The sequence below is a fragment of the Atractosteus spatula genome, chromosome 6 (genome assembly GCF_055471065.1).
Source record: "Atractosteus spatula isolate fAtrSpa1 chromosome 6, fAtrSpa1.hap1, whole genome shotgun sequence".
Classification (NCBI taxonomy): Eukaryota; Metazoa; Chordata; class Actinopteri; order Semionotiformes; family Lepisosteidae; genus Atractosteus; species Atractosteus spatula.
This window is the reverse complement of record NC_142711.1, coordinates 38,765,879-38,780,411: the sequence shown is the minus strand read 5'-3', so window position 1 is coordinate 38,780,411 and position 14,533 is coordinate 38,765,879. Positions and strand designations below refer to the sequence as shown.

Below are 14,533 nucleotides of genomic sequence, written 5' to 3'. Positions count from 1 at the left end.
CTTCAATCTACCATTATAAAAATACTGTAATGTTATAACTGTGACATCACTGGGGTTTCAAGCAATTCTTACAATTTCTTCATCTATTTCTACAGTACATTTTTAAAGGGAAGATTGTGATTTTTCTGCAAATAAGATAATGGAAAATAAGGTTCATAGCAAAGACCAATGACTTATGTCACCCTGGATGAAATCCAGTCTCTCAACAACCCATGTTTGTTTCTTATTAAGTGTGGTGGAAATCTTTATAAAAAAATATTCATTGACAGAAATAACTGTGGAGATGGTCAATCTGAAATTCTTATATTTCTTGAATAATAAAATAACATGGCTTTAACAAATTAGTATCTGTGGGATTGCACTTTATTTTCCTGAACACTAACAAATAGTTATTTACTGTCGCACATGAGAATATAAACATATCACTTAGCAAACTAAGTTCACAGAAAGGCATGTGAGAATGCAAATATAAATGTGTTAAGAGCACCTTACCTAAACAACATCATTTTACACAGTCTAATAAAGAGTGTTTAAACATTCATGCTGATTGTGAGACAAAATCACAGGCTTTATTCATAGGTAAGTTATCCTTTCAATTTTCTGAATGAGGCAAATCTAGCATATGAATGTAGCTGTGAAATAGAATACACATACAGTATATAAACGTACACATTTTATCTTTTAGCAGATTTAACTTGGAGCAATTTTATTTTCTTGAACAAAAAAGTCAAATGACAGCAAGCTCTGGAAGACATGAGACCCTTGCTTTGACAAAAGTCAGTACAATACTAAATATATTTGCACTGCTTAGGGCATAAAAATATGACATGCATGATATATCTTCTCAGTGACAGGTGAATTATTTACAATGCAGCCATCTAGAATGTATGTCAAAACGTGCATCAGTAGTAAACAAGGTGTGGTATATTGTGGTACGTTTTGGCATGCTGAATTTTGCTCATCACTGCCCAATGAAGATTGATAGGTGGCTCTAGTGGTGCATTAGATGTTAGTGTAATGGTAGATTCATACTGTATAATCATGTTTTACAACTTCTTTAACTTCCACTTAATATAGAATATTAATATGGATTCAAATGACTAAAGGGAAACTTTTGGTATTCTGGTAGCTGAAAGTAAAAATAACCAATGTAAAGTAATGTTTACAAAGGAACAAGTAATAGGTTTATTCCATACTGAAAAAAAGAAGAAAGAAAACAATAATAATAATAATCGCATACACTTATATAGCACTTTTCTGGACACCCCACTCAAAGCGCTTTACAGGTGGGGACTCCCAATGGGGACTCCCCTCCACCACCACCAATGTGCAGCATCCACCTGGATAATGCGACGGCAGCCATAGTGCGTCAGAACGCTCACCACACATCAGTTATCAGTGGGGAGGAGAGCAGAGTAATGTAGCCAATTCATAGATGGAGATTATTAGGAGGCCCTGATTGGTAAGGAATAATGGGAAATTTGGCCAGGACACCGGGGTTACACCCCAGTTTTTTAGAGAAACGCCCTGGGATTTTTAATGACCGCAGAGAGTCAGGGCCTCGGTTTTACATCTCATCCGAAGGATGGCACCTGTTTACAGTATAGTGTCCCCATCACTATACTGGGGCATTAGGATCCACATGGACCGCAGGGTGAGCGCCCTGTGCTGGCCCCACTAACATCCCTTCCAGCAGCAACCTTAGTTTTTCCCAGGAGGTCTCCCATCCAGGTACTGACCAGGCTTAGCTTAGCTTAGCTTCAGTGGGTTGCCAGTTGTGAATAGGAGAGCCTATCCTTCCTTCCTATCCCCAGGACATCCCCAGAACAACTTTTCCATCCTACAGGATGATCCCTCCATTGGAGGTTTCATTTCACACCTCTCTACACCTATTCTGATTTCACACCTCTTGATTGGCCTCTTTCTGTCCCCTGCTCCCACCTCTCGCTCCTCCTCTCTCCCAGCCTTTGTTCTCCAGCTACATTACCTTTGCTTACTGCCTTGTCTTTCTCACACCTGAAGAAGGCTCCACGGCCAAAACGTTGTGTTTTCTTTCTTCTTTTTTTCAGTATGGAATAAACCTATTACTTGTTCCTTTGCAGCCTATGCATGCTGAAGCAGCTGCCCACCTGAACTACTAATGTTTACAAATGTTATTAACGATATTAATTTATGAGTATAAATATATTTATACTATATACAGCAGGTAGTGGTAGCTGAAAATAAAAAATAAGGAATACAATAGTATTCAAACTTTTTAACTAATATTTTTATTGAATTTTTTGACTTGGTCGCTTGCTGTGGTTAATTTGGGAAAGTTTCAACGTGGTCATTTTAAGTATATTTCCCATGAAAACTTTTAATGACAAATTAGAAACAAAAAAAAACATCTACTTGAACAAATATACAATAAGCTATATACGTATTGTAAACCACCAAGAGAGGGTGGAACCTGCAGGAATCAAGAAAGAATCTTGGATTTCTGGGGATGTCGGTTTTTTCAATGTAGTTTCCCAATCAGCGTTATTTTGGAATTACCTATTCCTTCTCTGATCAGTTAACTACTTAATCACATAGCCTAATAACACATGAAAATATGTTTTTCCTCAGAATTGTTTTGTGCATTTTATAATTCAATTATATTAATTATTTTAATCAATTTAAAATGTTATTACTACTGTCAACTACAGTATGTTACTCTTACAGTATGTCAACTGTGTTACCTTCATGTCAACTATGGTATTTATACATTTGTCTGAAATATATATTATTGTAATTACATTTGTTTGGTTTGAATTACACAAAAAGAAGAACATTATCTAATTTACTCAAATTGATTAAAATGTTCATTTGAAATTTGACTTTTATGTGAAACAGGTACAGTAGTACCACAATGTTTTTGTGATTTCATGTTTAATAATTGTTTAATCTGTTTCTCTTTAGATAAAAACAAACTCAAAATAACAATGGGTCAAGGGAATATACATAAAAATCAGCCTAGTTTGACCCTGTGGTGGCTTTAATGAGGATGTTTGTGCAGTCCAGAGCATCTGTTATATTAAACATGTCCCTTAACCTGCCCCGGAGCAGGTTAAGAATAGAGGATGTGTTTCTGTAGTTACTTAACTGGATACAATCAATTCTTGGTTCATGAAACTTTAAATCCAGACATGTCTCCATGTTTATTAAAATTACCTGTTTATCCGAGTAATCTCTCTTTGTGAAACAGCCCCATCTCTTCAAGGGGAATTGCTGCAATATAGGTAACATTGTGTTGATTCCTTTCCCCTGGATGTTTTTTTATTGTTTTTAAGTAAATAGTACAGAAATGCAGAACAGAAATGTCTGCTCAGTTAATGTTTGTCTCTGTTACAGGTTTTTCCTAGTCACATAAAGTTTCAATGAGCAGAAGAGATTCTCTTTAAGGAGCAGAAACCACACTTTCACCACATTGCTGCAATAATTACAATTAAATGATTCAATTTAAATAATATGCTGTTTTTTATGTATTTCTCAATAATTTTACGTTTTCATTCAACTTTTCTATTCATATTATTTTAGAAATACTTCTGGTTTATTTAGTTTAGCATCTTCTGCAAGCAATTCTAACATCACTCATTTTAATTATTTGTTTCTATATTGTATAGATCATATATAATCTTTCTTTGTAGAAAGGGAAAATGAAACTTTGATCCAATAAATCCATCATTTAGCAATACTTGTGGTTTTCAGTTTACATGTTTTATTACAAATGACTATGAATCAAATATTGTGATAAAATTAATTGAAATTACAATTCAATTTCAAATGGTGATTCCTTTATTAGTAATTTAGTGATTATTGATCAAAACCCGCCTGCTTGCTTTTACAAACCAAATGGTGAAAGAAAACCACTTTAACCGAGGCTGAAACATTTTGGCTTTGTTAGAGAATATTCTGTGCTAAAGGCGGAACAGCAACAGCAACAGTAGTCAGTTTAAATTAAAACTACATACAGTAAATACTGAAAAGGTGAATGAGGATGTTTGTGGAGTGGAAACAACATTATAGATGGAAAGAGGGGAGCACTTTGTGGTAATTAAACAGCACTTTGCATTGCTGTTAATTTTTTCATTGTCGTTAATGTGTCAAACAGAGAGTTGGTTAATAACAACCATAAAATAAAACCGTTAATAAAGATAAACAGACGTAATTAAGCTGCTGAGAGCTCAAGTCAGCCTCAGTAAATAGTACAATTAGCAGTAGAGTGCTGAGTGCAGATAAAATCATTGGTCACTTCCTTGTAGTCTGAGACACTGGTTAGTCCACTTCCTGCATACAAAACAGAAAAGTAAGCAGTTATAATAAATGGCACAGAGAATCAACAGTATGACATATTAAAAGGTGTTAAAAAAGCAGATCCCCGTTCTTACCCTCCACAAGATTAAAGAGGTTGCAGTAGTTGGTGCCATAATCAATAACAGTGTACCAGGCCTCAGATACTGAGAGAGCCTGTTAATGATTAGAAGAGCAAATCAGAAATATGAGCATTTTAAGATTCATCTTTAACATCACAATCCATGGCATTAATAAAATAAGCAATCAGAAACTGGCTGCAGAATATATATATATTATTATCCAAAGAACATCAAAGTATCTATTTGCATTTGGAAGAATTTACTGTATAACACTGGAATTGAAAAGTTTTAGCATCACATAGCCAGGTTGGGTATAGTGATCCCTTTCTTCATAGAACTCATAATTCTATGGTTAAGGTTTCTAAGGTTAGGAATAAAAATATATTTACAGTGCAGGATTTTAGTTTATCTTCAAGATGACTTACTTTTAATACAGCCTTCCCACTCTGCTCTGTTGCAGTATTTTTAATACAGCCAACACCTTAACTGTTGTACTGTTCCAGCTCCGATATCATTGTTCAATTTTAAGGAGCTGTTTGAAGATAGTCTTCACATTGGATTTTGGATTACGTGGTATGCTAGACTTACCGAGACATGGCAGTGAGCATTGAGCTGGTAAGGGACCAACCTGAAGCTGAGGTCATCCACATACCTCTTCACAGGGGTGGTGTGCTTCGCCTTGATGAAGTGCACATTGGCTGACTCCAGCTGTGGCAAACAAAGACATGATTTCACAATGTATAGGTTTGGTACCTTAAAGGAAACAATGGCATAAAATTTGGACTTTGTTCCATTTTGAACTTGTCAGAGGTTCCTTCATAAAATCTTTTACAAAGCCCTGTGACCAATGTCTTTTGGAAAGGCTGCTATTTATCCTCTAGGACACCAGTTTGCTTATTTTATATAATTTGGTTCTTCCCGGAAGTCACATTACACTAATTTTGCATGACTCTATGTTACTATGTCTTGCTAATAATATATTCCAGATAAAGACAGCATTTTGAATATTGAATACAAACCTTCTCCTAGCTGAGACATGACATGAGTGAGACAGGTGATTTTCTAAGGTCATATACCTTACTTATCATTGCACTGCCAGGGTGCTGTACAATTTTTGCTATATTTTTATGGAAAAATGAAAGAACTGCCATTTACATTTTTAAAAAATATTTTACAACATATTTACTATGACCATACCATGGTAAAGCATACAGTACAAATTGTAGTAAACAGATTGTAAAGCACTGAGAGCTGGAAAAGCAAAACTAAGCAGGAAAACAAATGCATCATGGTGTTGCAATTTTCTGTTGAAGTATTTATGAAAACTGCTAAAATTTACCATAATATTGTTATAAAGAGTACTAAGGAATCTTTATCTAATGTTTTAGCTACTCATCTCAGGTTTTGAAATATGTAGATTTAAAATGTTAGATTAGTTCCTAGTCAATGTGTTCTGGGGATTTGGAGGAACCGGGATGGGTACACACCTGATACAAGCACTTCTCTCCTCCATGGGCACAGCCAGCTGCTGTCTTCCAGGTCTTTATCTGAGTGACCAGAGACGTATACACATCTCTGCATGGGACACCAAAAAACCTGAAACAAGATAGCAATGCCTCATCTAGTGGTTTAGCTCAAAAGCTCAAAGATGCTTCAGCTGAGAAGTCATTCCCCACACATAAAAACATGAGCCTGTCTTGCAAGTTCCCGTGACCTAAAAGTTGAGTTTGAAATGATTTTTTGAAGATGAAAGTGACCATAAACATGATTAGTCACAGATGACAAGATGTTTTCTTCAAAAACATAATGGACTTGTATGTACAGACTAAATGTCTTTCAATAAATGTCTCTCATACATTTTAGGAGGATTGAGATCAGAAGAAGGGTAGAAAACAATCTCAAAGATACTTAATATTTCTTTCAGCATGAAGAAGGCAGTTATAGAGTTCACTGGCTGGAATGGGAAAAAATGTCCATGGATCAACCAACAATATCCTGGTTACTCCACAAAGGGGGCTTGTATGAAAAAAAAACATTGAAAATCCCATATATGGTTTGGAGGTTTTGTGCTCAGACAGGACAAAATCTGAACTTTCTGATCTAAATGAAAAGTGTCATGTCTGACACAAACCCAACATGGTCCATGAAACTGTCAACATGATTCCTACTGTCTACCATGGTGGTGGCAGCATTAGGTTTTAGCTGCGGTTCTCATCAGCAGGGTTTGTTGAGACTTATGGGAACATAGATGGAGCCAAGTACTGGAAACTCTTAGATGCAAACCTGCTTTAGACCTGAAAATGGGACTAAAATTCACCTTTCAATGTGTGGCTTAAGAATAAGAAAAAAATGTTCTTGAGTGGCCCAGTCAAAGTCCAGGCTGAAATCCTACTAAGAATCTACAGAAAGACGAAAACTGCTGTCCATAAGTGGCTCCCATGGAATTTGAAGGAGCTTGAGCAAAACTGCTAAAAAAATGGGCAAGAATTACACATACAAGCGGAGACTTACCCAAAAAAACTTGTGGCTGTAATTGCTGCCAAAGGTGCTTCCACTAACTACAAACACTATAAATATATATTTCAGTTTCTGGTAACATTTAATGTAACTTATTTTACCCTCAGAAAGTTTACAAAATATGCATTATTTTGTAATTTCACAGAATGGGATATCGTAGGAAGGGTCTGAATAATTTTGTAAGACACTGTAATTAATTTAGCGGAATGATAACATTGATAACATGTTATTATAGAGACAAGATCTTTTTATATTTTTGTTGGTGTTACTACACTATATTTCTGTTTTTTTCTTAACCAATTTCCAAAGGGATCAGGATTCTTGTCCTGTAGAACAGTCCCACCTAGAGGGACTTAGTGGTACAATATTTTCTTGTGGCCTTCAGTAGTCACAGACATTATGAAGTATATAAATGAAAATAAATGCATACACTGTGCTCCAGAGCTGTTACTTGTTGTTCAAAATGAAAACAGATGCAGAGTGTATTCACAACTCCGCCATTACTGTTATACTATGTAAAATTAATTGCTACTGCCTCTGGAGAACAAACTAGCATTTTAAGAATTTAAACATTAGCTAAAGTGATGATTCTTAAGGATCAAAGAAGTGTAAACTAATTACTAATTACTAATAATAAACACAAAAAATGGAAACTTAAAAAGATGTGCAACAATAAGAAAAAAATTCATTACATTTGCCTCAATTTGCCTTGCTTTTTTGTTAAAACCTCGTTTTACTTTTGTAATGTAATTTTTGTAGCTAGAACACACTTTTATGGTTGAATTTTAGCTTTTGTTTACAAAAGACCCTTCAGTTAAAGTTAATTTTGAAAAAAATACATCCTCTGACACCTGGACACACCACAGTGATGTTAGCTGGAGTCACATCAAAGGAACTACAGAACAGATGATATACACAGATGATACAATAGAGAACAGCCTGTAGATAGCATTAGGCACCCAACAGAATGATACTGTTACAATACTGGAAAGTCACAATAGTGTACTGTTACCATCCAGTATAAGAAGAGAGCTGTTTTACCATGTGCTCTGGTCTTTCTCAAACAGAGGATCTGGAATTACTCAGACTGACTCTGAAGATAAATGAAAATTAGCATCAATGTGCATGACAGAACAAACACTAAGGTGACAGAGTTCCATTGTTGGCAGGAAATTCCTTAGGTGGTGCTCACCTTGATATGGCTGGATTTGTGCAAAAATACAACAGTCTAACATACACTGAATGAAAACATGAAGTGTTGTCACTGTAGCCCAGTATGGACTTCAAGCCTTCTCCTGCTAAGACATCTGTGTCATATTATATTGCTTACACAGGTGTACACCACATCCTTCCATTCACCTGATAATATTTAATACAGTTCTGAACTTCTCTTCTGAAAGTACTTATAGACAGGAATCTCCGATTTCGCTACAGATTGTAAGCACCACTCTATAGAAATAAAGAATGCAGAAATGTAGTATTTGTTTACCTAAGAAACGTGCAGTACTGTAGTTTGCTCTAAAATAACTGTTCCACTTACTAACTTTTGTATTATCCTATTTTTTAAGTTCTTGTTTTCAAGATATGTTTCCTTTGATAAAGGTATCACCTAAAGACAGTTTTTTTTTCCAAAAACAGAAGATGTAATGTATTCCTTGCCAGTTACGTGGCTAACATGTTTAATTCAAGAATCAAATAATATATATGAGATTGTATAGATTTATTATGTCTATAATTACTATTAGATTAAAATTACTTTATATATCAGAAAGTACATTTTAAAAATAACAGAAATAGTAAGCTATTGAAAATTACATATTCCAATATAAAGTCTATTGAAGGCAAACAAACTAATTTAACACACCCGAAGTTCCATAACCGAAACGTTGTGTTTTTCTTCTCTTTTCAGCATGGAATAAAAATGTACTTGTTCCTTTGTAACTTATTTAACATTATATTTGATCATTTTAATCTGAAAGTATTTTTTTTACAAGAAATACATTTTTAGTCCAACGGGCTGTGACTTAGAGTTGTGACTTGGAACAATTAATGAATATTAACGTCATTCACATAACCACACATTGGCTCGCTGGTTGACAGATCTGAGATACACTTCTTACATTACACTTTACTAAATTGAACAATTACTGTACATTAGCAACTCAACAACAACAACAACAACAATAATAATAATAATAATAATAATAATAATAATAATAATACCATTCCACTTTGCATTGAGCATGAAGAGGACCCGCTGTAGCGAAATCAAAAGTTTTCAAAACAAGGGTAATTGTAAAAACATAGGAAAGCTCTTTCAAACTAAAACGCATTTTTCTTCCAGGACTGCCTTCTCTCGCTCTCGGCCCTGTGCAGGCAAATGTGAAAGAACCTGTGGGATCTAGGAAACATGACACTTTAAAAAAAAGAGTTAAAAACTTAAAGCGTAATAATGTGAACATGCGCGCTATCACAAGACGGTCATGAGTGTCGCTGAGAAGAAGCAACACCGAACCAATTAACTTTTTAAGCGTTTATCCGCAGTGGGCTCCTGTTAGCACAGTCATAGTGCCCTCTAGGGGACTCCGAATAAAGGCCGCTTTCAGCTGTTTTTTGCTTCATCAACTCACCTTCAAAAGTTCTGTGTACGAAAACAGCTGATGATGTTGGTTAAAGTGTTTATTCCCTTATAGTACAGTATGTTTTGTTTTTTAGTTTTATTTGATATTATTAAAATTAAATACGAGCGAAACGTTGTCGAATTATATTACTGCCTATAGTAAAAGTGGCAAGTAAGGAGTTAGGGCTGTCATAATTAACATTTCATTAAAGTACTCCCCTTAGAAAACCGATCGGGCCCTGTCTCGGGTGTATCCCGCCCAGTGTTTTCCGGGATAGTCTCTGGCTCCCCTGTGACCCTATGTTTGATAAAACAGTTTAGTAAAAGGATGGATAATTTTAACGATTAGTTGATACACACATATTTCAGATAAATCTTAAACAAAATCACTTGAAATTTTAAAATACATGGTCATTTTGCACGGTCACATTAAAAATATTAACGTCTCATTTTTTGTCATGCTCAGCTATGTTAATTTTCAGAATGCTATCTGTATCACATACTGTATATCACATGTTTTATGATAATGTGGCTTGAAGAACTCAATTTTCAGGATGATAGCCCTGGTTACACCATCAGAAAAAACACCATTAAAAAAAGAATACTAAGAATATAAAAATTGCTGAGTGGACCCTCACTTGAAACAATGTGAGATTAACCTGACGGAAGAGCAAGAAATGACGGGATAAATCAGCATAAATCTGTTATGGGAAGTGATTAGGACTGAACAGAGGAAAACATGACAACACAATTCTAAATTTGTGGCAGCTTTGATTGCTAATCTATGGGGCTTATGGGTATATCCTCTTAGCACCCAGTGCTTCCTGTGATGGACTCCAGGCCACTGTGACTGTGACTGAGAATAAGTGGTTATTAAAAGTGATGTGATATACTGAGTTCTTCTGTAGATTACAAAAAACATGGCTAGGCTGCAATGTACAGCAGAGGTTATGAACACATGTGACTCATGTATGCTGTGGTAAGCTTATAAACTTTAACTGAAGGGCCTTTTGTAAATAACAACTAAAAATCAGCCATGAATCATACCAAGTTTGTGTTCTAATGCATTAAATTAATTTGTTGTAGTTTTTATTATTGTTGTAAATCTTTTTAAGTTTCAATTTCTATGCTTGTTGGTCATAGTAATTACTTCACTTATCAGTTTTGATAATGTTTAAAGAAATATTTTAAAATGCTTGTGGGATCTTTAGAGGGAGGGAGAAGCAATTAATTTGCCAAAGCAGAACAGTAATGACAGGGTTGTGACAGTCTTCTGTCCAAATACTCAGACCCTGCTCTCTCATTGATAGAATGCTATCAATTTCACATATAGTATATCACATATACTGTATGCTTTATGACAATTTGGCAATTTACATGGAGTGATAAGTACTTTTTTTGTACTTTTTTACTTAGTTTTACATCTTTGTAAAGTCAGTATCTAATTTTGCCTTGAAATGAAACTCTTAATGATTCCAAGTGAAATTAATCTATTTTTTACTTTATATTTTTAAGTACTCCTTGAACTAAACGTATTGTTTTCAACAATCTGATATGCTTTTATGTGTGACGGTGATTTATTTCTTTATGTTTAAATACCTTTCTTCTTATAAATTTGTAATGCTTTTCATTTAGAAAGTGATTGGTCCAAATCACCAACTTAGCTGATGTTTGGATGATGTTTTCTGTGGTATTTAGAAGGCATATTGTGTGAACAACTGTCTGTTGGGAATTAGTAGTGAGGACCCTATGCAGAAAACCAGGGCAAACTCCAAAAGGCATAGTCGAAAGAACAATCTGAGGTCCGAAAGCCGAAGGTAAACTAGCCAGAGACAAGGTACAAATAACCAGAAACGGAGCTGTAAACCGTGAGGAAGCCGAGAGTCAAAACCAGAACGAGAGCAAAAGTACCAAAACCAAAACCAGGAGACGTAGACGGAGAACAAACCAGAGTCAGGAAGCCAAAAACCAAGTAGTAAATATCAATGAGACTGGGAGCAGCTCTAGCCAGGAAAACCCTAATACTGAGCACCGGGAAGAGTGTGAGGCAGCATTCAATAGGCTGGGGAAAAGGGCTAATTGGGAACTGTGCTGGAATGCCGATTCCTCTGGGGGCGTGGCATAACACTGTCCTGGCACTGTTTCAGAGTTGTTGAGCCATAAGTAGGGCTGCCAATGCTCTGGGCTCACTGTCATCCCAGTGGGATCTGCTGTGCTCCAGCACTGGTCTGGCTACAGAGCTCATAAACACGCAGCTCCAATCTCCAGTAGTAATATTATGTGTTACATCTATTCAAAACATATCCAAACTTGTTTATTTGTCTTCTTTAATAATGTCTCAGACACCTCTTGCACTGCAAAATAAAACAAAATATCTGAGCAGCAGACGTAGTAAACTTTCATGCAGGTCAGATTATATTTATGACACTGGGCCACAGGAGCTAGAGGTGTAGGAAGAGAGCTGACAGTTTTTGGCACCCCTACTCAGGGATCTCACAGGAATTTTTCCAATGTCTACTCTATAGAGTGTAAATAGGGCCCTTCTATGAAATCTTATTAAAAAGAAGACAACTTCATTAAAAACCCAGAACTTGCCAGTACTCTTGAGCTGCCAACATACACTATAAGCAGTTGTCACACATTACTACTATACATATTGATTTTTTCTTATAGAAAATTAAGTTTACCTGGAATCATTAAGATTTTCTTTTAAACACAAAATTAGGTACTCACTTTGCAAAGAAGTGAAACTAAGACTAAGTAAAAAATAAAAAATACTTACTGTATCTCTTCATGCAAATTGCCAAGTTGTCATAAAACATATACTGTACTGTAGGTGATATACTGTATGTGATATAGATAACATTCTGAAAAAAAACAGTTTAGCATGACAAAAAATTATATACATATGAGACTCAAAGTGTTTTAGACATTTCACTAATTCACTAAAACATAGTCAATATTTAATTCCATATTCTCAGAGGATGTAACCTTCTTTAGCTTGGATGACTATGGACATTACATTAAGACATCTACACCTCAGCTCTGCTATATATACTTTTGACATCTTTTTATATACTGTAAATGATATTTAACTTCATTAAAAATGAAGGCTAAGGGAACAGCTGCTTCACCACCAGGTCTTTTACAGATGGGTTAGGGTTATCTTCTGTACCAAATCTTTTCTCAGTAAAATGTTCTTCTGGGAAAATTGTCTCTAGCGTAAATGTGTACGTGTACAGTGTGTGTTTGTGTCTGTGTGAGCTCTACGATGGATCTGCATCCTGTTGAGGGTGTTTCCCGCCTTACGTCCATTGCTTACTGGAATAAGCTCTGGCTTGCCTGCAACCCAGAACTGGATGAAGTGGTTAGAAAATTAATGGAAGAATGTAATTCAGATGGTAGACAGACATTTGGGTGGTTGCATCAGTGAGTCTTTTAAAACAGTTTTTGTGCTTAGCATTTGTGTAGTATTCTGTTAAGCTAATTTAATTAGATCTTCTTAACAATAAAGTACCAGAAACACAGCCATTAAACATAGGATGATAATTTACTTCATAGTTTAAGTCTTAATGGCACACTGCTCCCACCAGTTTTAAAAAGTGGATAAGCAACGGCTATATTTATATGACCGTATACATAACTATTTATTCTATACTATAGATAACAAGCTACAATACTATTGTTGAACTTAACTTTTACACAGAGTGAATTTGTCAGCCAGTTTTAAAATACTGTAGCAATTGTACACCTACTGTAGCCAATTGTCATTGGCTCTTGATTTTGTTTCTTTTTTTTCCAAGCTTGTCTCTTATCCTTCTTTTTTATTTGAACCTTAAGTGGTAGGTATGTCCAACGAAATATGGGTAGATATGAAGCTGATGCTAAAGAAATGGAAATTTGGGGTTAGAAATTTCAAGGCAAGGCAGAAATCTGTAATTGAATGGAACACTCTTACATTATCACCAGCTTGCCATTGCTTCTGTTTAATGCATTAAACTGTTCCTGATCCCTCAAGACAGTATATTTCAATTAAACATGCACACAATTATGAAAATCAGAAATATGTTTGGGAGCTATTTCTACATCTGTACAGTGCCTTGAAAAGGTATTCAGCTCCCAACACAGTTTTCACATATTTTGCCACAGATTCTGAATTTGAAATAAATTAAAGTAAGATATTTTGTCACTGATCCACAAAGTACTGAGTACTATGTCAAAACAAAATAAATTTTCCAAAACCTTTCCACGATTTACTAAAAATGAAAAACAGAAATGGTTTTAAAAGTATTCATACCCCTTGTAATTGCAAGCTCAAATTTGTACAAGTGCAATCAATACATTACCTCAAAAAGTCAAGCAACATCATCCAGGTGGATGCTGCACATTGGTGGTGGTGGAGGGGAGTCCCCATTACCTGTAAAGCGCTTTGAGTGGCGTGTCCAGAAAAGTGCTATATAAGTGTAAGCAATTATTATTAATTTGTTGATTGACTCCACCTATGTAAGAAATGAGTGGATCACATGTTGTCCATTCTTTTGTAAATATAAATGCCTCTCTCTTAGTGAGGTCCAACAGCATGGTAGAGACTTTCCAAAAAGAAAAAGACTCAAAATGAAGATGAAAGAGCATCCCAAAGAAGTTAGAGATATGATTATAGAGAGGCACAAATATGGGGAAGGGTACAAGACCATTGCCATGAAACCACTGCCACACTGCCTAGATCAGGCCACCTCTCTAAGCTTAGTTGCCACAAAGAAGGGCACTTATCAGAAAAGCTACTCCAAGCCCAACTGTGACATTAAACGAGCTACAGAGCACAGCGCAGAAGTCAGTGGTGGAAATGAATGTACTGTACATGGGTCAACAATCTCCAAGGTGTTCAGAGTTGCAAGGAAGAAGCTGTGGCGGAAAAAAACTAACATATGCTTGCCCGCAAAGAGTTTGCAAAACACCATCTAGAAGGTACTGCAGAGACGTGGCAGGAAGTCTTGTGGTC

General features: G+C 35.6%; 1 protein-coding gene across 1 annotated transcript; it reads right to left on the bottom strand.

Moving 5' to 3' along the window:
* Positions 1 to 3,858: 3,858 nt before the first annotated feature.
* LOC148832856 (uncharacterized) lies at positions 3,859 to 6,575 on the bottom strand. The gene is made up of 5 exons (XM_088918154.1): positions 6,529 to 6,575; positions 5,885 to 5,993; positions 4,986 to 5,105; positions 4,413 to 4,491; positions 3,859 to 4,311 (listed from the first exon to the last, which is right to left on the bottom strand). The coding sequence occupies exons 1-5, from the start codon at positions 6,573 to 6,575 to the stop codon at positions 4,220 to 4,222; spliced, it is 447 nt and encodes a 148-aa protein (XP_088774280.1). The 3' UTR covers positions 3,859 to 4,219.
* Between the last annotated feature and the right edge of the window lie 7,958 nt (positions 6,576 to 14,533).

Bases quoted from the DNA above. Each gene is read 5' to 3' on its own strand.
- LOC148832856 (XM_088918154.1), bottom strand. From the start codon at position 6,575: ATGGTAGACAGTAGGAATCATGTTGACAGTTTCATGGACCATGTTGG. The intron at 5,994-6,528 runs GTTTGTGTCAGA...ATCTTGTTTCAG, and splicing joins AGTTTCATGGACCATGTTGG to GTTTTTTGGTGTCCCATGCA. The intron at 4,312-4,412 runs GTAAGAACGGGG...TTTTGTATGCAG, and splicing joins CCTCTTTAATCTTGTGGAGG to GAAGTGGACTAACCAGTGTC.